The sequence below is a fragment of the Rhincodon typus genome, chromosome 31 (genome assembly GCF_021869965.1).
Source record: "Rhincodon typus isolate 14 chromosome 31, sRhiTyp1.1, whole genome shotgun sequence".
Classification (NCBI taxonomy): domain Eukaryota; kingdom Metazoa; phylum Chordata; class Chondrichthyes; order Orectolobiformes; family Rhincodontidae; genus Rhincodon; species Rhincodon typus.
The window spans coordinates 20,829,421-20,854,516 of record NC_063362.1 but is presented as its reverse complement, the minus strand read 5'-3'; the positions used below and the strand labels follow the sequence as shown (position 1 = coordinate 20,854,516).

Below are 25,096 nucleotides of genomic sequence, written 5' to 3'. Positions count from 1 at the left end.
AAGTGACCTGGCTCCCAGAGAGAAACTTCTCATGTTGATAAAATGGATTGGTGTATTTTCAGATGGTTAGAGATTAAAACTAACAACCTCCAAGAACAGACCGCACAAGAGTTGGTCTTAGTTTACATTTAGAAAGAATCTGGCAACTTTCCAGACTACTTTTGGAAACCTCAGCATACTATCTCTAACACTATTGACGAGCCCCTTTGAGGAGTGTTGTTCTGACCTGATCAGCCGTAATCTCTGAAGCAGTCCTGGAGCTTTTTTAACTTCATTTTCACCTCCATTTCATTCGGATAGTCTGCACTTGCACAGCAACATTCAGGTGTTCTATGAGGGGTTACAGCTAAACAAGCCTCAGCAATTCACAGCCAATACAGTGTGGAGCTGGAGGAACACAGCAGGTCAGGGAGCATCAGAGGATTCTGGAGAGTAGGGCAACTTCCTCAAGGTGGGCATCCTTGGAAGAGGCTTCACAGTAGGGTTTTCAGTCACTCGGAGATAGCAAGAACTGCAGATGCTGGAGTCAGAGTCAATACAGTGTGGAGCTGGAGGAACACAGCAGGTCGGGCAGCATCACACTGTATTAACTCTGACTCCTGCATCTGCAGTTCTTGCTATCTCAGCAATTCACATGCACTTCTTGTTTTTAAACCTCAGTAATTGACAGGCCAAATAAACAGATGGGTTCAATGCTAGATGTTTTGTTCAGGGTGGACCCCCTCTGTTTTCCCTCAGTCTCCTGAAATTTTGATGGCTAGCCTGACTGATTCTATGTGACAGTTCTCAGGCCAATTAATAACGTACAAAGTACAAGCAGAAGTAGACCACTCAGCCCCTCTTATTCCGGCTTTCAATAAGATCACGGCTGATCTGTTCAGAATTCCACATTCCCATCTCTCTCTGATAACCCTTCAGACCCTTGCTAATTAAAATCTATTGCCCTTAAAACATTCAATTGTGCCACCTCCTCCGTCGTCTGAGGCAGACAGTTCCAAAATCGCACAACTCTCAGAAAAAATATCTTCTCCCCATCTCCCCACAGCGTGTAGCACCCAAGTGGTTATTTTGGATTCAGTTAAATATAATTAAGAAAAGACTCAACCACAGCAATTTGCTTAAATATGAATGTTTATTAAGTAATAATAATGATTAGTGGTCGGGGCGTGGAATGCATTGCCGGAGAGGGTAGTGGAGTCGGCCTCATTAGGGGCATTTAAGCGGCTCTTAGATAGGCATATGGATGATAGTATAAGGTAGGAGTGGAGGTTAGATAGACCTTATGATTAGGGTAAAAGTTCAGCACAACATCGTGGGCTGAAGGGCCTGTACTGTGTTGTACTGTTCTACGTTCTTCTATGTTCTATTATAGTGGTAATAATAAAAAGAAAAGAAAAGAGAAAAAGCAACAAGTCTCGCGCCCTTCTGCCCATCTGGGACCCCTTGATCGACGGCTGGTCTGGAGGCTTAGGTTCATTCCTCGCACCATTCACAATTCCGGTCCGAGGACAAGTCCAGAAACTTGGAATGAAACTCTCTCTCCCTCATACAGTGTGACAAATAGCCAGCAGAAAGAAAGCAGATACAGAAGACAAAACTGCTGGCTGGTACAGAAAACACACAGCTACAGAGAACCAAGCTGCAGGTGTTATGTTTGGCCTGTAAAGGGATGTTCACAGGACTCATTCAAGGTTATGCAGCTTGTCGAGTATCATCATTAACTTTCCCAGCCTATTCTCCCATCCTGTACAATCTATTTTCTCATTGCAACTGTCAAATACTATCATTACCTTTTAGCCCTTCGGCCCATCCTATACAATCCACCCCTGATGATATTTGACAGCACATGTTACAATTGCAAATGCAGACGCAAATCAGTGATAGCCACATGAGAACGTATAATAAGAGGGCGTAACCTACACCAGAAAATTAAAACGATAATAAAAATAACCTCCAATATGAATAATATAACAATGTATCATCAAATTACTGTCTTTTTTGTGAGATTAGGTACAGCAGCTGTCAACTGATGAATCATCCACAGCAGCATCCATAATAAATTCGCTTGGTTCTGTGAAGAAATCATATCTTATCAGTTTACAATCTGACAACTCACTCTCTTTTTGTTCATTTCCCTCTGTCTATACACTCTGGTGCTTCCTGCCCTGTTATTTATATCCAATAGGTACCACCTTGTCCATGGGCAAGTATCTCACCAGGCTTAGGTGGGTGCTGTGGGTGGTGTACCCACACATTTCCCCCGGAACAAAGGTCGCTGAACGTTGTAGGTTTATTAGGAGGATGTAACTGGCCACCCCCTTGAAACATTCTACTCTGGGGTGTCCCTCCTTTCAGAGGCTGTTTGTTCAGATTATACAATGCCTGTGGCAGCACTTTGAGCCACCCCTGTAAAGTACGGTTACGGGTGGATAATCTAATTTGCTGTTTTAATAACCCATTCATTCATTCTACAAGGCCAGCTGCTTGAGGGTCAAAGGGAATGTGAAACATCCAATATATCCCATTATCTGCAGCTCATTGCTGCAACCGTTGGCCTGCAAAGTGTGAGCCATTATCCGATTGTATTTCTGATGGTTCACTATAGCATGATATCAGCTGTTCTACGCCCTTAACAGTGTTACTCTGATTTGCTTTGGCTGTTGGGAAAGCCAGCATTAGCCCAGAGCAGGTGTCCACCATTGTTAGCAGATGTTGATATCGTTGTTGTTACAGTAATGGGCCAACATAGTCAATCTGCCAGATTTGAGCAAGCTGGTCTCTTTGCTTGATTTGTGCCATTGGCTTTGTTGGCAGTAAGGCGTGTTTTGCCTTTTGACATATCTCACACTTGCGGATAACTTCTTTCACCAGATTGGCTGGTAAGTGCAAACCTCGATCTCTTGCCCATTGCACAGTGCCATGATACCCTAAGTGCCCTGATTTTTCACGAGCCCATTTTCCAGCATGGTACTCTTCAGATGCATGTTCAACTGTTTTGGCTGTTACTATTCCATCCACAGTATTGCTGTGATCAGCATTCATACAGTCATTCTGTTGGCCACTGCCCATGAGTCAGTATAAATACACAGACGCTGACTCTCTTCTTCCAGGACTAGGACCACAGCTGCCAGTTCAGCTTGATTCCCCCATCTCCTTCACCATGGATAATCGTCTGTGTGCAGGGCTTAAACACAGTAACTTCTGCCCATGTGTCTAATAATGTGATGTCTTATTGTACATCGCCTTTCCTCCAGTAAACAGTGATAGGGACACGAGACCTCGGGTCTCTGGTTGTCCCACCAAGTGCCCTTACACAGACTCCAGACTCCCAGCCCCACCCCTCATCAATGGGCTGACTGGCTCACTACAACTGCCTGACCTCCTCCAGGCTGGGGATAGTGATGTTGTGGTTTCCTTTCCTCCCTCCACATTGTATTTGGTCTCTCTTACTTCCTTACCCTTTGGAGAGCAGTGCATTCTCTATATATTGTACATGGAATCTGTAGGTATTCCGTCTATCTTAGTCCATTCTATTCCTGCTTTTAATAACACTGCGAACATTTCCCTTCTGGTTTTCTTTTGTTTCACCTTCAAACCCACCCCATCTCCACCTTGTTCTCCCCGTTTACCATTTGCTCAGGTAGGCCTCACTCTTCGCTTACCAGCCTCCACATCCTCTAACTGTCCTAACAACAAACATACCTGTCTCACTACCTGTCCCTGGGTTGGCCCTAATAGGGCTAACATTGGCACCTCTCATCCAGCCCAGACCACATCACATTTTGTGAATTTTGTCCTTGTACCTATTCTGCCTTATTTGTTATTAGGGTTCGCGCTATGAGTTCCTTTCCAGAGGATGGCTCCAGAGATGGACCATCCCGTTTCCTGTCTGTCCATTCATACTCTGAATCAGATGAATACTAAATGCCCCCATCCCAATGGTCAGGGTCATATTGCGATGTTAATAACATGCGTACTTTAACTGGGTCAGCTTTCCAATTGTGCAGTTTTGCTCTCTTTTTCTGTTGTACTGTTGCCAGATGGCAAACTATCTGGTTCTGTTTCTCCTCTGCCTTCTCAGCCCTCTCCTGCCCTTTCTTAATTGCTTCTGTTAGGATAAGGTTATGCTGTTCTACCACTGTCAACGTGGCCTCAAGTTGCCTGTTTTTGGCCTGGCCCTCCTCTAGTTCTCTACATGTAGAACACAAAGCTGTTAACAGTATCCATCCCATTTGCGGTACACTGCCCTTGCAGTTGGGGAGGCCTGCTTCCTGCAAGCACTCATGTACAACAGCCTGTATGAATAAATCCTCCTTTCTCTCTTTTTCCGGTTACAACCGTCCCCCATCCTTGCAGGGGTCCTAATTGTGCTAACAAGTTAGCTACGGACCCAAATCCAAAGCCTGCCAGAATACAGAAGATCTCTGGAGCATCAGGTTGCCTTTCCAGTCGCTTAAATATTTTCCCAAATCCCATCCTTGTTGCCAAAAATATCTTGGTTCACAGCATGTATCTAAAAGAACCGCTATAATTAAGAGAAGACTCAACAACAGCAATTTGCCTAAATATGAATGTTTATTAAGTAATGATTTAAAGTGGTAATAGTAAATAGAACAGAAAAGAAGCAACAAGTCTCACGCCCTTCTGCCCATCTGGGACCCCTTGATCGACGGCTGGTCTGGAGGCTTAGGTTCATTCCTTGTACCATTCACAATTCCGGTCCGAGGACAAGTCCAGAAACTTGGAATGAAACTCTCTCTCCCTCATACAGTGTGACAAATAGCCAGCAGAAAGAAAGCAGATACAGAAGACAAAACTGCTGGCTGGTACAGAAAACACACAGCTACAGAGAATCAAGCTGCAGGTGTTATCTTTGGCCTGTAAAGGGATGTTCACAGGACTCATTCAAGGTTATGCAGCTTGTCGAGTATCATCATTAACTTTCCCAGCCTATTCTCCCATCCTGTACAATCTATTTTCTCATTGCAACTGTCAAATATTCACCTTTTAGCCCTTCAGCCCATCCTATACATCCCAGCCTCCATCTCAGTCCTAAAAAGCCAGCCCTAATTTTGAAACAGTCCCCCCTGTGTTTTGGGCTCATCTACCCCATCCTTTCACTGTGGAGTTTAGGATTTGCACCAAATGTCCCCAACCCAACATGCCATCACTATTCCCCCAAACTACATTCACAGCCTGTGCCCAAACTCTGTACGTGTGGCTCATTACTACACCACATGGTCTATTTCCTTAACTACCAGTGGTTAACTAACAGTTAATCCTTTCAGGAACAATTCCTGTTTAATCAAACTCTCAATCTTTAAGATATATATGACTTACAGCGATCACACTAAAAGTAACTCACAATGGGGAACAGGTTACTGTTGTTGTGATAAAATATAGCATAAGGGCCACTTATAGTGCAGTGGTAGTGACCCTACCTTTGAGCCAGGGCACCTGGGTTCAAATTCTTTCTTCAGAACATTTCTGATTAGGCACTGGACTCAATCAACCTTAACTCTGTTCCCCTGTCTTTCCACAGATGCTGGCAGAAGTGTTGAGTTTCTCCAGTATCCAAAGTTCTTTGTTTTATATTTTCTGGGTGAGCTCAGGGCAGCTCCATGATGGGGTTTAGGTGATTTCCGTTGAGGCTCTGGGATTGTAGGAAGGCATCTGGTTCTGGCAACAGAACTGTTCTTGTGGAGTACAAAAGAAAATAGTTCCCAGAATAGGATGCAAATTGGAAGGAGGCCCAAATTTTCACCCAGTTTTCTATAAAACGATTATAGGTTATAAATGTAATATATACAGGACAGTGAGAGAACAACACAAAATAAACTTAATCCAGGAATGAAGGCAATACCCTGCTTATTACTGGATTACAAGGATTGATCATTAATCTTTTTTGCCTCATCAATTCAAATAAATCAATTTTGTGCTCGATTCTTAAACTCAACCTTTTTTCCTCTGACAATCTGTTGCTGAATTGGGTCGAGATTGAATCCATATCATGTCTTCATCAAATGAACCACAGCCACACGTAGTAAAGCTAATTAAACATATTGGGGAACTTCTAAATTAGTTTCATTGCCTTTAGGCTGGCACTTCAGGAAGATAATGAGATTTGTGAATACTCAAAATGGTCACATGGGAGTTGTCTGCTACATCAAATTGAGTTTCATGCTAACTCTTTGTGACTAACATCTCCCAGTTTTGAGACTGGCTTACTTGGAAAGATGATCTGAAATTGCCAGAAGGCACACATTCTGTCATCCTCATTACTCCATCTCAGCTTCTTTCACACACATTTTAATCCTGGGAGATCAACAGTGTTTCCATAACTTGGAGCTAATCAGATTCTATGCCTGGCTATCTCCTATCTCCTGGATTAACAAACCCAGTTGAAGCTTTTAAATCATCTCCAGTAGATAAAAGAACTAAGAAATCTTTTCAAAAAAAAACTTACTTAAAAATAACGTTTGTCGGGTGTTAATGAACCCAAACTCCAGCAATTTATGAAGACTAAACATTCCCCCCGCCCCCATCCCCCTGCCCCTGCCCCTGCCCTGGTCCTCCCGCCCACCCAGTTCTCTTTGACCCCATCTTTTCTTCTAATCCCACTGCTCACCCTCTGACCTTCTGATCAGTGACAATGAACAATTTCTGTCCAGCAAAGAATTAGAGAATTCAGTTTTATCCACTTATGGCCTCACCTCAATGAATTTCAAGCATAGCGCAGCACTCTTGTACTGGAGTACACGTAATAACAAAACCCAAGTCTAAACATGACATTGGCCACCTCAATTTCCCTCAGCCACTCTACCCTATCTTTCTTCGAACATGTCACACTCTGTTCTCTCAGGTCTAACTCTGACCTTGTTATCAAGCCCACCATGAGCAGTGCCATTGACATGCCACCCTCTACCAGGCAGAGACTGAGTGCCAACTCTCAAACACTTCTTCCTGGACCATAATCCCATCACTGAACATCAGACCCTTCTTTCCAAGGCTGTCACAGAACTCCTCCTCTGGAGAGCTTTCTAACCCCTCGGCCCTCAACCTCACACTGGTTCCACCTACTTTCTTCCAAAAATTCACAAATAGAACTGCTCTAGCAGACCCATTATTTCTTGCTATCTTGATTCTGTTTTGCTCTCCAGCTTTTATCCAGCCTCTTCTTACACAACAATTTTCAATTTCTTAACCACCTCCAAATGATGGAAGTCTAATCCCTCTACACCTCTGTCCCAGACCAAGATGGTCTAAGGGCTCTCCTCTCCTTGCTAGAACAGACTCAAACAAACAGTTTCCATGCCATCACCTTCCTCCACCCTGGCTGGATATTTCTTCCCCCCACTCATTGAACAGTTTCTTTAAATTTGTCTCACTTTCCCTACATACAAGGCATTGTAATGGTTCCCAGTTATGCCTACCTTTTCATGGGGGTTGCGGGACATCGTTTTAATCAGACCCCTCTGCCTCAACTCTTCCTCAGAGACACCGATGAGAGCACTACTTCCTGCACTCACCCAGAGCTGGATAACTGCATCAATTTTATATCCAATTTCTACCTTTCTCTCACTTTCACATTGTCCATTTCAGACTCTTCTCTTCCTTTTCTTGACAGCTCTCACTCCATTTCCAGGAATAAGCTGCCCACATATTTATTATAAGCTCACAACCCCCATAGCTTCCTCGACTACATACCCCACTTCCTAGTTAGGGAGAAGCAGAGAATGGGATGGAGTCTGTCACATCTGGTTTGATGATGCCACCTTCTAATGGCCTCCTGCCAATGCTTTCCTTTTGCCAACTGAAGATTCCCACCCTCCAACTGTGTCCAACCCATTCCCTACATTTCTGCCCTCACCTACTATAGGGATCACACCTCCCCCACCACCACCACCACCCCCCCCCACACCCATGTCCTCACCTACCACCCCAACAGCCTCCACATTCAAAGAGTCATTTTCTTCCATTTCCAGCTGTATATCACCACAAAACAATTAGTGCCTCAAAATTCTTTCCGTGTGATATGGAAACATCATAAGTATTTAACTTACTGCGTAAGTGCAGTCTTACTGAGGTTCAAATACACTGCGAACTTCGCCACTTTTCAATTCCATTCCTTCAGAACAGGGAACCTCAAATGCTTTTTATTTACATCTTTTAAGAACGATCTTGCTAACTTTTTATAATGATTCATAATGAATCTGTACTTGAGATTAATTCCTTAAAATATCTAAATTTATTTTCCAAGATACGTGACCTCATTATTCCTTTTATTAGAATCACTTACCTGTAGTGAAATGTATCATTTGTATCCCCCCAAAAGTAGCTGTTCACGAATGAAAATATAATGCACTTGTACCCCACCCTGACCACATCTTTTATTCAAAACCTCAACTAATTAGCCAGAGATCGGTTCCGAGTTTGTTTTCAGAACCAGGGAATATGGAGAAGGCCAGTTACGACTGAGTTGCAGAAAAAGTATCCTCATCCAGAGCGGTGAGCCTGTAGAATTCTCTGCCACAGAAATTAGTGGAGGCCAAAATGTTGAATGTTTTTGAGGAGGAGTAAGATATAGTTCTAAAGGCAAAAGGGACCAAAAGGGTGTGGGGGAGAAAACAAGAATAGGGATGATCAGCCATGATCATCCCGAATAGCAGAGCAGGTATGAAGAGCTGAATGGCCTAATCTTGCTCCTGTTTTCTGTGTTTGTCCTTTCCTGTACAGCTCAGTATAATACTACACTGCCAGGAGAACAACCAGGGATTCAGAGTTTGAGATACAAGAGAAAAAGGAATACAACAGTTTCCATTTTTGCAATGTGCTTGACACACGACCACAGCACAAGAATAAAGTCATTCAGTCCCATTTAATACATTGCTGCACACAAAAAACTCATTTCACTTCAACAGTTAATGTTGTGATAATAAGACAAAAAAGATTTTAAAAATAATTTTCAAACAAAATAACAATCTATTACACAAATGTCAACAGAGGAATTTGTTTAATAAATTTATAAGTTTGTATGGATTACACCAATAATAAGAAATTAAATTGCATTTTAAAAATCTGTAAGACCATTAATTGGAAACACATTGAATTCTTCTAAGAATGGCTAAAACCTCATGAATGCAGGCTAATCCTGACCAGTACTGCAGGGGTCAGTGCAATCAAATCACCTATATGTGCAGAAAGTGCTTCCTTTTCTGTACTGCATTGATGTAGACTGAACCTTCATTCAGCTGAATCGACTCTCTCCAAGAAAAGGTTGCCAATAAAGTGCATGGAGTCACTGGTTTTGAAAAAATAGGGCAAATACAACAGCAAGGAAGTTAGGGCATATTATCATAATCTGTTACATTTATAATTAAACATCTAAAAAGCTAGAGCAGTCACCGTACTTAATCCTCCCGCAGATAAATGATTGTCATTTTTCAACTGGTGTAAGAAACAAACTTGCAATCTGGACACAACTTATCAATGTGACCACAGTGTCACCTACTGGGCAAAGCAGAAATTCAGCCTATTAGGTTTGATATAAAGTTTACTGACTAGGCCTTTGCTGAAATAGTGCATTTAGTTCCAGTCACCACACTTTGAAGGATGCCAAGGGTGCTGAAGAAGTGGGCTGTGTCATTTGGAGAGACTGGAAAAGTGCAGCTTGTTCTTAGAGCAGAAAAGGTTAAGGGGAAATTGAGTAATGCTCAAAATTGAAAAGATTTTGGTAGTGGAAACAGTATCACCCCAGCCAGCTGGGAGAGTCAATCTCCACCAGCACACAGATATAAAAGGGAATTGGCAAATGAAGCAGATAGAAATCCCCTTCATGTACGGATCCCTGGGAAGTTAGGATGATCTAGAATGCCTTGAAAATTGGTGAAAACAGATTAAATTGTAATTTTCAAAACAGAATTAGAAATTGAAAACATTTCATGATTATTGGGTGGGAAGGGACCAAAAAAAAAAGCACAATTGGATGACATCCTCTAAGAACTGGCATTGCGTGATGGGCTGAAAACTTCCTGCTTTGCTGCATGATTCTATGAAGAGCTCCCACTATCACATATATGGCCAGACTGCTTCCTTTTCCCCCCTTTAAAAGCATTTAGCAATTGGTAGTATAAATATTTTATCTGCTCCATCAAAAATGTTTTCCAGATTGCAAATAATGTGTTTTATCTTGACTGAATGTTGCTGAGCCAATCCTATTTAAAACAAGAATATTCAGGAAGAAACAAAACCCAAATATATCAAGGCTGAACAAAAAGGAACATAAACCCAGAAATTGTTTTAGTATACATCAAATATAAAACAGCATCTATATTATAGTAATCTTGAATACTATTTCAACTGGAAGAGAAACAAATAGTTCAAAAGAATCTTAAACGTACTGTGAAAATAAAAATCTAAATCATAGATTAACAGTGTCTCATCATAAGATTAAAAAATGTAATGCATAATGAATGATGAAACAGTTACCCTACAATTTGGTGATTTACAAGTTGTCTTAGCACCATTTACTTGAAAAATGAAAATCCCTGCAAATCAGACAGCCAAGACACATCGGGTAATTTGAACATGCAAGGACTGACTGCTAAAGTGACAAGGGCTGATTCCTACAGCAAATGTATCACAGCTGATTCTCAGCATTGTTCTGGAAACAAAATCATGATCCAAGTGAGGTGAATATCCAAAGTGGGAACTCCCAGTGGGTCTCCTCAATAACATTAACCTGCCTTCCCTTTTCCGGAACTGAAAGATCTGCTGTGCATTTCTACAATATTCTGTCCTCTGAATTGTGTATAAGTCAACAAATCCTTTTGGCCAGAACCTACACATCACTCAATCGTAAAACCAAACTCATTTATAGTTCTAATGACTCCCATGCTCTAAAGGCCTGTTGCTGACACTCTGATTTCAGCTTAAATCCCTAACTGCAAGAAAATGCCCTTTGGTTGTAACACTTCATAGAATTTACCTGATGTTATTTATAAGAGTTCATCTTGGGCCTAAATTCTAGTCTTAAGCAACCCCCTCAAGTGGTTGCATGGTTTGTAAGATACTTGGGGAGAGTTCTTACCGTAAACACATCAGTGTAAACCTGGAACTTACATTCTACAACCACCAGTTCCCTCCCACCGAACCCACCATCAAAGAAAAAGCTGGTAAGCTGCATTGAATAAGTGACGTCGACTGACAAATCAAGCCCAAAGATTGACAAGACTGTGTTATGCAAGGAATTAAAGAATGTGGAATCAATTCAGAACTGACATAGAGATTAATTATGAATCAAACCATTTTAAATAGTTGTTCAGGACCTCTCACTTCCCCGAGACTGTTCGAGAAATTGGGCTTCTGTTTTTCTAATTTAAAAGATATGCTTAGTCTTTTAGTGCAATCTGTTGCATTTCTAAAAATAATGCCAGTAAACTAGTGGTAAAACTTCATTGCCAGCAAACATGTGCAGCCAGAATAGCACCATGCACATTTCAGTCAGGACATTAGCAAGACCTTGGTGACAGAGCACCCCAGGGGAACGGACCAACCACACAATGCAAACTAGGTAACAGTACAGATCTGTGTTTTAAAGAAAACTTTCTAAACCAAAAGCAAAGACTGAAGCTTCAGGTTCTGGCATTATAATGAAGCTGCCACCATTTGCATTTAATGGACAGGCTCAGCCTGCCAGTGCTAAACACTGCCAATGGTTAAAGACATTCACCAATCAATCCCTTTTCTCCTTTTAAGATTAAATCAAGGAATTATTTGCCAATCAGATCCCAATTTCAAATTATTTAATAACTGGTGGTCATAGAAAATTTCTTTCAATTCGTGCAGACCCAGGAGAAAGGCAGTGAGTGCAGCCAACTGCTGGCTACGCAACTCAACCAGGTAGAAGATTGGATATGCTTTTTGATTAAAGTGTGCACAAGTCATTCTCAATGGCAAACAATTATAGAGTGGATAAAACCTAGAAGCCGTTTTTAAAAAAATATAGCAACTTGAAATAAAATGTTTTGTTGAACCTTTGGACAGAATGAGAAACCAAGTAAACTTCTACATAATTTGTCTATGTAATGTGCAAAGTGATGAACAATGAGGATATACCTTTGGCCCACACACACACAGGTTAAGGGGGATAATACTATGTACTGTGCAAAATCATTTTTAATTGAGTAAACAAGTGACAAGATGGAAAGAGAGCATTCTAAAAGGGCAAGAGAGAAAAGTTCAAAAGAAGACCATGTCGGATTTCTGTTTCTCTTTAAAGTTTGCCCAAATGTAGGAGGAAAGGAAAACTAAAGGAAGTGACAGTTCGGACTAAAAACTAGGTTACGAACAGATAATTCTTTGAATCTTGATTTCGATACAGGGAGGATGCAGCAAGTAAAAGTAAGCTTAAGACAGGGAATTTGCAGTTTAGGAGCTGGATTCTGTCAAAGGAATACTGATTAAATCAGTAACACATTAAAATTTAAATCCTTTGGCGTAATTAAGCTTTGCTGCTCCCTAAGCCTTCGGGAGACAAAAATCTTTCACATTCTGAATGGACCCTGATGATTGAAATCAAAATTCCAGAATCCTGGTAAATTTTTTAAAAATTCCAACCACATCCCTCAAATTTAAGAATAAAATCTCAATGACCTGATTGTTATGTATGACATTTACAGTCATGTATTTCAGTTCCAGTTCACACCATTTTAAACCATAGCTGTAATTACAAGCAGCCTAGTGCACGGAGTTAGTGAAGGCCTTTGAATCGCACTGTTAGAGTCAAAGCCGGCACCATGAGGAAAGTGCACATTCATCGTGATTTTCTCCACCGTGACAGTGACAAGACAGTGGATTCACCATCCAAATGAGGTCAAGGCTAAAGTTTAAAGAAATGGCTTTTACAGCCAGGCCACCTCTATAGGATGAACTGTGACTGTTCTCGTTCATGCACACCAAACCTCTAAACCAGATTGGAGTGCTACTCACCCAGTCTGCAACCAGCAACTTTGCTGGCTCCTGCCTCCCGAAGACTGGCTGAAAAATCCTAGCTGACCTCCTTTGATTGGGTAACTATTAACAGGCTAGATCAGACCCCATCCTACCTGGGTGTGAGATACAGCCTGAAGAACCAGCACATGAGCTACACCTCAGCTTTTAGCTCCAGATCTCCTCTGAACCTGACTCCACTGGAGGTCTAAAAAAATCAAGCCCCAGCAGCTTGGGTTCCCACTTCTCCCTACCCCCTCCAGGACATCTACTCCTTGCTGGGATACAATTCTGCACTTATTGCAGCCTTGTTCAAGTGGGCATTTCCAATTGGGATCCTGGCCAGCAAGCACCAGATTATCCACCAACCAATGTGCTCATACTCAATGTAGACAGACACTTATCCGTTAGAGTTATTGGATAACAATCAGGGATGTGGTTGATTTCCTCCTCATCCTGGGAATGCCGTAGCGAAGTCAGTACAGGTCTGGAATCAAATCAGAAAGGTTGAGTATAATATCAGACAGCAATATACCTTCAGATTGAAACCACTTCTTGTGTGTTGTGGCCTTTTATATTTAGTATTCTGGATTCAATAAAATTCTAAAATCTAGACTGCATCTAGCAGTAATGAAGATTGTTAAGTTCCTTTTGCTATCCAGAGTTGCTATGGTTTTACTGGATTGCAATAGATAATAATTGCATTCATTTTGGATGTAACATTGTTTGAAGTAGGATGGGAGATTTCCAGTTACTCCTAAGAACCACACATTCACATTACAGATTGGATTAGTATAGCAGCAGCTTGCCCCCGATGGATCGACAACGGCCTTCCTCACACATGAGAAGTAAGGAATGACCTGGTGTAGTTGTGCAGTCAAAGCCAATTCAAAACCACTGGTCCAGAGTGAAGGAGTGAGATGGTTTGATTAGATGCATTTGGCACCTACTTCATCCTTGGCAATGGCTTTGTGTGTTGATTGATTTCTGAGGTCTAAATATTAGGCACTGAACATTTATCTTCAGTCACAGTAGCAATGTAATGATGCACAAAAAGAATTGCTCTTACAGGTGAGTTCTCTCTCTGGTGGTGATTTAAAGTTGGAGAGTTTTTCCAAATAATTTCCTTATAATAACAGCTTGAAATCCAGTAAAGGCCTGGGTAGGTCTAGCTTCAAAATTGTTTTCAAAAAAAAAAAAAAACCAAACAAAAACAGGCTTTCCCGTAGACGGTGGTCACAGTTACTGGAAAGCACTGCCTCACTGCTAAAGAGTTCAATGTCCACTTGAATTAAATCAATGGTCTTCTTTCTTCAAATTCCCGTTCTTGATAGATGAAGAATTGAAACAAAATCTGCAGATTTTTTAAAAAAGTTAAGGACAAGCAAACTGTTTTTCTTAAAAGTATGCTCAAATTGAGTCGTATTCATAGATAAAAGGAAACATATCATCGAGCAACCCCAGGTTAGGTACAACCAGACTGGGATTCACAGTAAACTTCCCTCTAGCCTAATCCAATACATTTCGAAACAAACTCCAACTCCTGCTCCTCCATTTTGCCCACAAGACAATTCCTTCCTGACTAGCCATGCAAATAGCTCATTAGTTTGCTAGTTTATGGCCAACCATTTCTCTCCTTTCCTGGTTTTCCCTCACACATACCCACCCACCATAAAAACCCATCATGCACCACCTGGTCATTTACATCAAGGCTCACTGTTTTTTTGAGTCTCATTCACAAGATATCTGCCGTGGTTTCTGACCAAACTCTCCCCTGAATTTCAAGGTAATTTGCTGTACGTGTAACATCCTTGACAGATTCCCCAGAAATAAGGCAGCTATTGATAATTTTTTTTAAGCAAACACTGTCAATGTCCAATGATAACAGTATAGAACATTTCACTGTCTCATGCTCCCCTCAGCTGAATGTTCCAATATTACACTTGATAGAGCCAAAGGTCAAAGTGAAGACGTTAGGTCAAGGGTGTGTAGAAAGACACATTTACTGTTTATTTCATTTCCAGATGCATCCTACCCCACTGCATACAATGCACTTTCTACAGTTTGGTTTAATGAGCAAGTCACTCTTCTGTTCTATGCTCATGTTCATTCTTCATATCTGAATCAAGATTGAGACAGGCAATTTAAGTTTTGTAAGCTTTAGATACAAGGGGGAAATGATGATGATGTAGTGGTCAGGTCACTGGGATAAAAATCCAGATCCTAGGCTCGCACCCTGGGTTCAAATTGTACATTGCAGCTGGTGGAGGGCGACCCAGACTGGAAGCTAGTCTCAGTAATGGTGATAATGATATTTTTGACTGGTTTAAAAACCCATTAATATCCTTAAGGGACGGAAATCTGCCATCCTTACCTCATCTGGACTCCTAACCTGTCCACAGCAACGTGGTGGACTCTGAACTATCCTCAAATAGCCCAACAGCCATTCAGTACAAAGGCAATTAGGGACAGACAACACACACTGACCTTGTCAGTGACACTGATATCGCAAAGAAGAGGAAAAAAAATTTACACAAACATATAGTGCTCAGAACAGGATGCTTGTGGTGCAACGATTCTGTCCCTACATCTGGGCCAGGTGGTCAGGTTCAAGTTCCTCCAGCTCCAGAGGTGTATCATAACATGTCGGGACTGGTTGATATTGACAGTGTTCAGAAGGACTGACTGGATTGTCACAAATAATAATCACCAGCCAAGCATGCACTCAGGCCAGCTACAGCAAAGCTATCAATCTGACCAATACCAGCAACTCAAACCAGACATCAAGTGACAGCCTTTCTGAACCATACAACACAATTCAGAACTGGGTGGTACATTTGTCTGCTGCCACCAATGGGACGTCTGAAATGATCTGCACAACCTATCATTCTGATGTGATCAGCCAGGGAGGTCTTAAAGGATACAATCATGTCGAATCCCATGGTTCCCAAACTACCGATCAACCAAGGAAGATGGTGTACGACATAATTCCCCTTGCTTTGACCTTGCCTCGGGTCTTTCAGCAGCACACTCAGACCATATGTCAGATTTCCCAGAATCATCAGGCTGAAGAGAAGAGGGGATATGCCTTCTGTGGACTTCCTTTTTGACTGAGGGGAAAAAAAATTACATCGTTAAAAAGAGAAAATACAAAACAGCAATGCAGCAAATATTCCCTCAGCTCCTTCAAGTGCAGTATGGTGGCTCAGTGGTTAGCACTGCTGCCTCACAGCACCAGGAACCCGGGTTCGATCACAGCTTCGGGTGACTGTCTGTGTGGAGTTTACACATTTTCCCCCATGTCCTCTCCCAGTCCAAAGCCGTGCTAAATTGCTCATAGTGACTAGGGACACGCGAGCCACATGGATTAGCCATGGGAAATGCAGGGTCACGGGGATAGGGTGGGATGCTGTTTGGAGGATCGGTGGAGACGGGAATGGGCCAAACGGCCTGCTTCCATACTGTTGGAATTCTATGATACTAAGTCTCATTGGCTTTGGGGTGCACCACAAGGTTTCAATACTGCATTATGGAACCATCTGTTTGAAAGCCATAAACACTCACATTTCTGCACAGCTGTGGTAACCTCGACGCCAGGTAGAACACAGATGAGAAGGAGCCAATTGTAAATCCGATGATTTCTTGAGTAGTAAATTCCTGCATTTTGGAACAATACTGATGAAATATTAACAGCTTAATACAACACAAAAAAATGAGAATCAACATTACAAATGCTTGCTGAATGGCACAGGAAGTTTTCTTTCCTGCAACTGGAAGTTTGTGAATTTGAATGAACTGTACCAATTCTGCTGGTTTGGGAGGAAATGTTATGACCAAGTCTCCAAACCAATTATTCAAAGGGCTACTGTTGTACTAAAAAATAAAACAGAAGGGTGGAAGGTACAATAGCAGGTTACTTGAATCAGTTTATCATAAGTTGACACCCTCTACAATCAAACAGAGGAAAATACACTCAGCATATATTTAATATTTAACAAAAGGAGCTGGGAGAGAATAGGAGTTTTTCCAGATAAAAATTTAGAATAAGACTGAATAAGTCAATTTAATATATAGCTGGCCTGGACTGACATACACAAAACAAAATCATTACAGATGACAAAATTATTGACATCTCTACCTTAAAGGATGGGAGTGGACATTGCAAAACCCGTAGGGATTCAGTAAATGGTATTTTTTGTACAGGAGGTGATGGTCAAGTTAGAACTGACCTGGTTAGCAGAGACGTGTGAAAAAGCCAAAAGAGAACGCCTAGTAAACTTTGGTACGTCCTGAACTGAAGACCCCAAATGCTTTCCTGGTAACAAAGAGACCATCGCTCCAAGCATCACAAATGCAACAACGGCATTGATTACAGTTCCATCTGAAAGAAACCACAGCTTTGAATTCTTTGCACATCTGAAATATTTGAACTTTTAGACATTATTTGAGGCCTTTGCTCAGTGATAGTGGTGGTTAGTATAAATAAAAACTGAATTCTGGAAATACTCAGCAGGTTTGACAGCATCTAAGAAGAAAAGCAGTTTCAAGTTGATGATTCTTTTTTCCAGGACTGAAAGAATGTTAAGACACTTAGTGTTAAACAATAAGCAGGAAATGAGTGATGGGATGGGTGCAGGGAAAGACAGGAGGAAAGAACAAGAGGGAATAGGGTCAGTGGGTGAAAGGTGGGAGAAATTAACTGAATAAAGGGATGTTGGTGCACGGAGACAAGTAGAGAAACAAAGAAGTCATTACTAGTACCGGATGTCAATTTGAACAACAGGATCAATGGTTGGGATCTGATATTGTAGAACTTAAGGTTGATTGCAAGGTTGCAAAATACCCAATAAAATGAAGTGCTTTCCTCAAGTTTCATTAAAACATTGTCCGATTAGAGAGGGAGAGGGGTGCAGATTTAAACGGAAAGCAACAGGCAACACAGCAAAGGGCTCACCCATTCCACTTTTGGACTCCCAGTCTCAAAATCAGCCTCCCATGTGCTCCTGTTGAGCCTCAATACAGCAAAGACGAACCACTCCTTTCAGTCACTGGAGAGATTGTCATGTGGAAGTGGTGGGATTGGGAATGCAGGTAATTGGAAACTGGCTTGGATCCTGCATCCTAGTTTTCCTTTAGTTGGTAGAGCTTTTCCAAGGCCCAGATCAGCCATGGTGAAATTGAAAATGGAGATCAGGCCTGAAGAAAATGGATTGGAATTGGATTTAAACTTATTATTATATCCCACCTGACAAGATTTGGGGGTAAATGTTCCCACCTATGCCCCTGCTGACTTCAATAGACCCAAATTTGGCTCACAAATATAACATTTTAGATACTTCTGCCAATCAACACTGAACCCAATACACATTGGTGCATTAATGTTTGGACGGGGGTGCGATAGCAAATTTTCCTAGAAAATTTGAAACGTTACATCCTGGTTGACTTTAGACACTTTTATCCATAAAAAGTTGATAATAAAAGCTCAGAAAAAATAAATTACATTTGGATTTATCCATTTTCGGGTGATCACATAAGGCATCACTTCCACCAACACTGACCTCAAATTATTCTTCGCACTCCTCTTTACAAAAACATTCACTTTCATCAAGACATCACATTGCCTCTCCAACCATATCTGAAGGTGAACTTCCATTGTGCTTTATTTGGCAGAAACGAATCAGTCTCAGGAAAGCTCCACTGTCTAAAGGCAGGTTAGAATGCTGGATCCAGCAGGTGAAATTGATTTCCGATTGCCTACATTCCCATCCCTCCACTTACAAACTGACAGTCTCTCAGGTCTTTGAAAGGTGTGGTTATTCAAGCTCCTGCTGAACTTCACCAGAGCAATATAGGAGGCCAAGGTTATTGTGGGAGCACTTATCACAGTGAAGTCTCCTCCACACTGGGAGATCAAAGCTGGTTTGGGTGAGTTCTTTACTGTGCTGCCAGTTGTTTCCCATTTACATGCTATTTCCCTTTTCCTTCTGTCCTTAGCCTCCTACACATTTAATGAAACTCAAGGAACAGCACTTCATCTCTCAGTTGAATATTCTGCAGCAACTAAAAAAAGCTACTTAATTCATATGTAATCTTGCCAACTGAAATCAAGATCCAAATCTACACCCAAAAGGGTTGCAATGAACAGAATGTGTCAAATAACAATAGCTATTTATTTTGTGGAAGCCAAAGAAGTTTAGTACTATATCCAGTGAGAGGGTGACAAGTGTAGCCACCTAGCTAATCAGCCAAGTCATCTCCTTTTGTTTTGTATGATTCGCCAATTCCAAATAATGTGCATGCCTGGCTATACCTGAACTGCAACTACATCCAATGCAGTATGAGAAGTATACTTCCTAGGAAGACAAGTATGAGATAAAAAGGAGAATCTGGGAGGGAACAACAAAAATAGTAAGAAATATTATTAAACAGTAGTTTAATAAAGAGTCACTCACCTGGTCTGGACCTGTTCTTTATTGCATAATAAATATACAGTGAGACCATTATCACATCCACCACAACATAATACACAGCAGTGTAAATCTGGAAAAGCAAATAACTCATTAATATTTGTTCTACCTCTAATGTTAAGAACTCACTTCACTTACAGGAACATCAGCAAATATTCTTTAAAGCATGTTTGTACATGACCAGATAAAGGCAGCGCTGGTATCTGGTTTAAAATGGAACAACTCCTCAGTGCATAAAGTAATGGTAAAGAATTATTGAGTCACATTGGCCAGGTTCCAAAGCTGGTTCTTATGAGGGTAGCTGATCAAGTTTGCTGTGCAGCATGGATGGATGGGAATTGCAACTGGGCTTCTACATTGTAAAACTCAGTTTCACGTGGGTTGTGCAACAGTTAGCAGAGAATTAAGTTTTAAATTTAAAAAAAAAGTGGCATTGATCCAGCTGGTTACCATCATGTGAGTGACACAAAGACTCACCATTGGATCCTTCAAGTGACTCTCCCTGCAATTTTATTCTCTTTTCCCCCCTCTCCACATCCAGCTCCAGCAGGATCAAGTGGTTTTTAAAAAATTGTAATCTTTCAGGATCTAGGGAAAATCCCAAGCCAAAGGTGAGAGAAAGATTTAATTGCACAAGGTACAGCAATCGTTATGCATATGATACAGATTCACAATGCATAATAACTGCTCAAATCAGGTAATTTAATAGAGGTTCCCGTCTAGGCAGCCAATACAAATTAGTCCAGAATGTAAAACATGACAGGTCTTGTGATTCAGAAAGTTTGCAGTCATATTCAAATTATTCTAGTTTACAACTGATCATTTAACTGGGCTGTTGGAAGTATTCCATGCACACATTAGCATCTTATGATGTGAAGACTGCTCACCTGTATTGGCAATTGCTGAGCTAAGAATGCACCAAGAGCATTGCATGAGTCACCAGCCAGCCAACCTATCAGGAACCAGATTGATACAGCTTGGTCCATGTTTCCATTCAGATAAGAACTGTAACACTGTCTAAAGTAAAATTGACAAGTTATAAATCATTTTGCAAAACTTTAATAAAAGACAGTTGTAGACATTAGCACACATCTTAACAGGAGTATACCCCTTTCTAGATATAGGGGAGGAAGTTTTAAGCATGTTCCCAAAATAATTTTAACACCGAGATAATCCATTCAGGTTCACCCATTCTACCCCTCAACACAGGTACAACATTTCCTCAAATGACTACTTCGAATGAGTCTTTGCTTCACCCTTCACAGACGATCATCCTTCCCCAAACTTACTAACAAGGACAGCCTTATGAGTCTGAAAATGCCCGATCTCAGAGGCTAGGCAGGCTCGGGGCCTGGTTAGCATTTGGATTTTATATTAGCTATAAGTACAGTCAAAGGAAATTAGAGATTTGTTAATATATTTAATCTTGTCCAGACATATTATGACATTTCTGAAATAGACAGGACTTGAACCCAGGTATCACGGGCCAGAGGAAGGGGCATATCACCACTTCACAAGAACCTCTCCAAACTCTTCACATAACTGAGGCAAGTAGGATTTAAACTCAGATCAACATTCTCATAGGTAAAGAATCTGCACCACAACAGCCCTTAGCCTACTGTACCTGTTATTCTCAGAGAGACCGAGTTCAAATCACATCTGCCCAAGCTATGTGAACAGTTTGGAGAAACTCTTGTGAAGCAAGAGTCCTTACCTCTGGCCCATAATATCCAAGTTCAAGTCCCATCTATTTCAGAAATATGTCATTATATATCTGGACAGATTGGTTAAATATATTAACAAGGACAATCTCTAATATCCTTTGACACTACTTCTAGGTACAGCTAATATAAAATGCAGAAACCGAGTAGACCAGCATCTATAAAAAATACACTGTAGGAGAGAGTGAAACAATTGTTTCTTTCATATTCATTGAGTACGTAAAATATTTTCATTTGTCAGGATTCTGATAGTTTCTCCTCTTTAGCTGTTTCAATGAGCAGCAGTGTCAGGAACAAGAGGGCACATGTTTAAGATAATTTGGCAAAAGGATCACTGAAAATGGGACATTTTCCAAGCAATGAGTATACAGTGTGAAGAGGAGGTGGAAGCAGATTGAATGGTCAATTTTCAAAAGAGAATTGGTTAGATATGTTCGTGAAAAGAAAAAGAATGCACGACAACACAAACAGGGGGAGACAGGCTAAATCAGCAGCTCCTGCATTGGAAGAGATCATTCAGACAAATCAACACTGCTGTAATACAGTGTGCCACCAATTACAATTACGTTACAAATAGCAACCTCAAATTAGGGGGAGCAGAAATTGGGCACACTTGGCAAAGACATCCCAACTTCTTAGTAGGAGACCATACTGGCTGCACGAAGAATCTGAAATGTTCTTGGTTTCTGTGTCTGGCACTGATCCAAATGGACCAATAAGATCCAGAATGAGTTCCCAGTATGTATTTTTAAAATAAATTCCTGGAATGTGTTCACTGGCAAGGGTGGCATTTATTAACTATCTTTGGTTGTTCTGAGGAAGTGGGTCACCTTTGTGAACCACTGTACCATTCCGATACAACAGAGGTTTTTTTTGGACCAATGCAGAGGAAGTAAAGGTCAGCCAGATTGGCACCAGCCACAAAATCACAGAGGTCAGACCACGTAAGCAATGGCAAATTGTAATGGCAATTGGCAAACCTCCCCCAAGTACGCTCAGAGCACCATGATCCTTAGAACAATTCAAGCTGCTTTGTGGCCACTTTTACTGACACAAGGTGCACATTTTCCAGTCTTTTAAAATGGTGTTTGGGACCTCAGAGTCCTGCAAAGTTGAAGAAAAAGAGCAAGAATTCCTGCTTCTGATTGCCATGGAGTCCATCCAAGCAAAGTGAGGGCAGAATCAGGCACAATTGTGATGAGGTTGAATACATTGTCTGGGATGTGATTTTTTATTCTCACATCCTCAATTACCCTAGAGAGCCAAAGGAGGAAAATAACAGACATTTACAAAATGAGGCTGTGTGCTGGAACTAATGGTGAAAATCAACAGTCACCAGGCAAATCAAAACTTCATATTGCTGCAAGTGTATTTTATTTCCTTATTTGGATTACCATATATACTCCTGTAAAAGTCAACTTTTTTTAGACTGTTCTTTAAGGTTAAACTCATGGAGTCAACTATTACATGGATACCACTTTTGAGGGGCTTACATTCACACTACACTCCAAAATACTGTATAATTAGCAGAAGCCCAATTGATCTCTAAAATGAATAAACAAAAAAAGTGAATTACAGTAATTACTATAATATATTCTAGTTTAGCAGGCAGCTTTTGTACAGTCTTACTTCCCTGCCAAAGTACTAAGTCATGCCTTCTCATGACCCTTATGCACCATCCAGCTCTTGCCTTAAAATCTGAAATTCCATCCTTCTTTGATTCATTTTGTGTATGGATTCGGATGACTTCACAACTAAGACATTTTCCATTTTGACAATTTTCAAGTACCCACTCAGCAACTTTTTTCTCCAATTGTGGCCACTTGCTGGGTTTACCTCTGTTGGCATACTTTCGTTTTAGCATTGTCCAAATTTGGTTCAATATCATTCTCCAGTCTCTCATGTTTCTCCAAAACAAAAATTCTCTTGCTGCTACACAGTTATCTGTCTTCTCTGCAACTTCAGTAATTTTCGGTTTAAATGCTGCTGTTTACTTTTTTTTTCTGGAGGGCATTTTTACGCAAAACGAAGCAATTTCAAAACACAATAGGACGAAATAATTCATTTCTTCATCGTAACATTTACGTACAGGATAATATGTTGATCTGTTACCTGTGAAGAACTAAGGTCAATTTTTACATGAGATGTATGGAAAATTCCACATTTTTGGGTCAAAAATAGGGGGTCGACTTTTACTGGATTATATACGCTATTCACTGGCCTTTGTTAAACATAACACAGAACAATGTTGCTGAATCAATTAAAGATTTAACAGATCGGATATTATCTGGAGTTGAAGAATGAGAGACAATCTCATTCAAAACACAAAGTTCCTACAGGGATCGGCAGGTAGATGCAGGAAAGGCTTCAGAACAAGCTGTAGGTAATTTAGGGCTGAAAGAAGGATTTTCTGGGGAGAGGAGCGAATCTTTGGAAATATTCACAAGAGAGCTGGTAAGTGAAATAACTCCACGTAGGCCGGTATCCCGTCACCTTTTGTTTACACGTGCACAGCCCATGACACTGACCCAGCTAGTACAGAACCGGCTCAAGTGAACAGAACGTCTGACACTCCTGTTTACATTTGTCAGCCAGGGCTTGTTTCCGCATTGTAGGGATTCTACGGAAAAATGCTCTCATAGAATCGACTCAAAAGGCTGAATAGCTTCCTTCTGCTCCTACAAGTCCCTTGCTCAAGGTTATGCGGTGCAGAATCAGCAGTTTTTGGTGACGGTAGAAAAAGCATATAATTGAGTGAAAACATTTACGCATTTATACATTTTCAGGCGCTCCTAGCCAACTGAGCGTTTCAGCTGGTAGAGTTAAGTATGAAGGGCAAATTATACTTACGGGAAAGCAGCCATCATGAAACAAAAGACGGAGAACAAGCCCAGAACAACACTCGTCGTATCTCTACCGTTCTCGGTGCACTCTTTCAGTACTTTCCAAACAAAGTAGGATCCGTTCGGGCAATCGGTGGTGAAATTTCCCATGAAGTAGTCCGCCATCACTCACACCACACGATTCAGAGGAGTTTTGCGTCAAAGACAACTTCCCCCAGTAAGGGCCTAGGGGATGGAAATAAACAAGAAACTGACCAAGAAGCAGAGCAAAAATATTGAAGAAACAACCCAATACATCAACACCGATACAGGCACCAGTTTCTGTAGGTAAGCGGCTTGTGGCGTGAGGGGCGAAGGGACGGAAAGATTTATGATGACAGCCAAATTTGGAAGTTAAATTAGCTGCCCGGAATTGGGCCATCAAAGGTGATGTACGCAAATGTTCAATCACCACCCCGTCCTTTCAGCAATAGGTTGGCTTTGTATGGAGTTATTGGTTACATTTAAAATGGCATTTCAGCAGTCTTGGGGATTGTGAGATCGCTTAATGGGGAGGAAGAGAAAATCAGAGTCAATTCTCAAGTTCAGTGGGGGAATATAGTCACCAAGAGCCAAAGGAACTGCTGAGACAACCTGCTCCCACTTTCCCTTCAAGATCAAGAAGGAGCCGCAGAAACTTCAGCCCAGCAACGACGCCAGGCAGATAGATCACATGGTGAGTCACGTGACAACACGGCCACGTGATATTATCTATGACATCAGATCGGAGGCTCGCGTTCCAGAGGCGCTATTTGCTCAATGTTTGAATGGGTTTGTCTATTCCCTTTCCTAAGTGGCCCCACTCAATTTCCTCACCTTCCCCCTTAAAACTTACTAGTTCAGCAAAGTCTGGTTGCGAGCCATTTACCAAACAACTGTAGTCAGCATTTATGCAAACGCCGTGGTTCGGTTTCTCAATCATGAGATAACTCGTGCCTGCTTGCTTTGAGATAACAAGGTGTAGAGCTGGATGAACACAGCAGGCCAAGCAGCATCATACGAGCAGGAAGGCTGACGTTTCGGGCCTAGGGTCTAG

General features: G+C 41.3%; 3 protein-coding genes across 6 annotated transcripts in view; 1 reads left to right on the top strand and 2 right to left on the bottom strand.

Moving 5' to 3' along the window:
• capzb (capping actin protein of muscle Z-line subunit beta) overlaps positions 1-3,069 on the bottom strand; it is a 61,260-nt gene extending 58,191 nt beyond the window's left edge. The window contains exon 1 of the mRNA XM_048614850.1: positions 2,732-3,069. Coding sequence (XP_048470807.1) covers positions 2,732-3,069 — 338 coding nt within the window. The remainder of the gene's footprint in view (positions 1-2,731) is intronic.
• The window catches only part of micos10 (mitochondrial contact site and cristae organizing system subunit 10), a 401,440-nt gene that overhangs the window by 158,224 nt on the left and 218,120 nt on the right, over positions 1-25,096 (top strand). The window lies entirely within an intron of this gene.
• Positions 8,982-24,742, bottom strand: slc66a1 (solute carrier family 66 member 1). 3 transcript variants are annotated; one of them, XR_007265275.1, is made up of 9 exons: positions 24,655-24,733; positions 24,029-24,246; positions 20,345-20,474; positions 19,443-19,530; positions 17,220-17,371; positions 16,555-16,647; positions 15,915-16,100; positions 14,060-14,344; positions 8,982-13,477 (listed from the first exon to the last, which is right to left on the bottom strand). XR_007265275.1 is itself a non-coding variant. In XM_048615012.1 (8 exons), the coding sequence occupies exons 2-8, from the start codon at positions 24,184-24,186 to the stop codon at positions 14,282-14,284; spliced, it is 870 nt and encodes a 289-aa protein (XP_048470969.1). In that variant the 5' UTR covers positions 24,187-24,246; positions 24,627-24,742; the 3' UTR covers positions 8,982-14,281. The 3 variants fall into 3 exon arrangements, 2 of the variants coding, with proteins under 2 accessions (XP_048470969.1, XP_048470968.1); XM_048615012.1 differs by having other exon boundaries at positions 8,982-14,344; positions 24,627-24,742; XM_048615011.1 differs by having other exon boundaries at positions 8,982-14,344.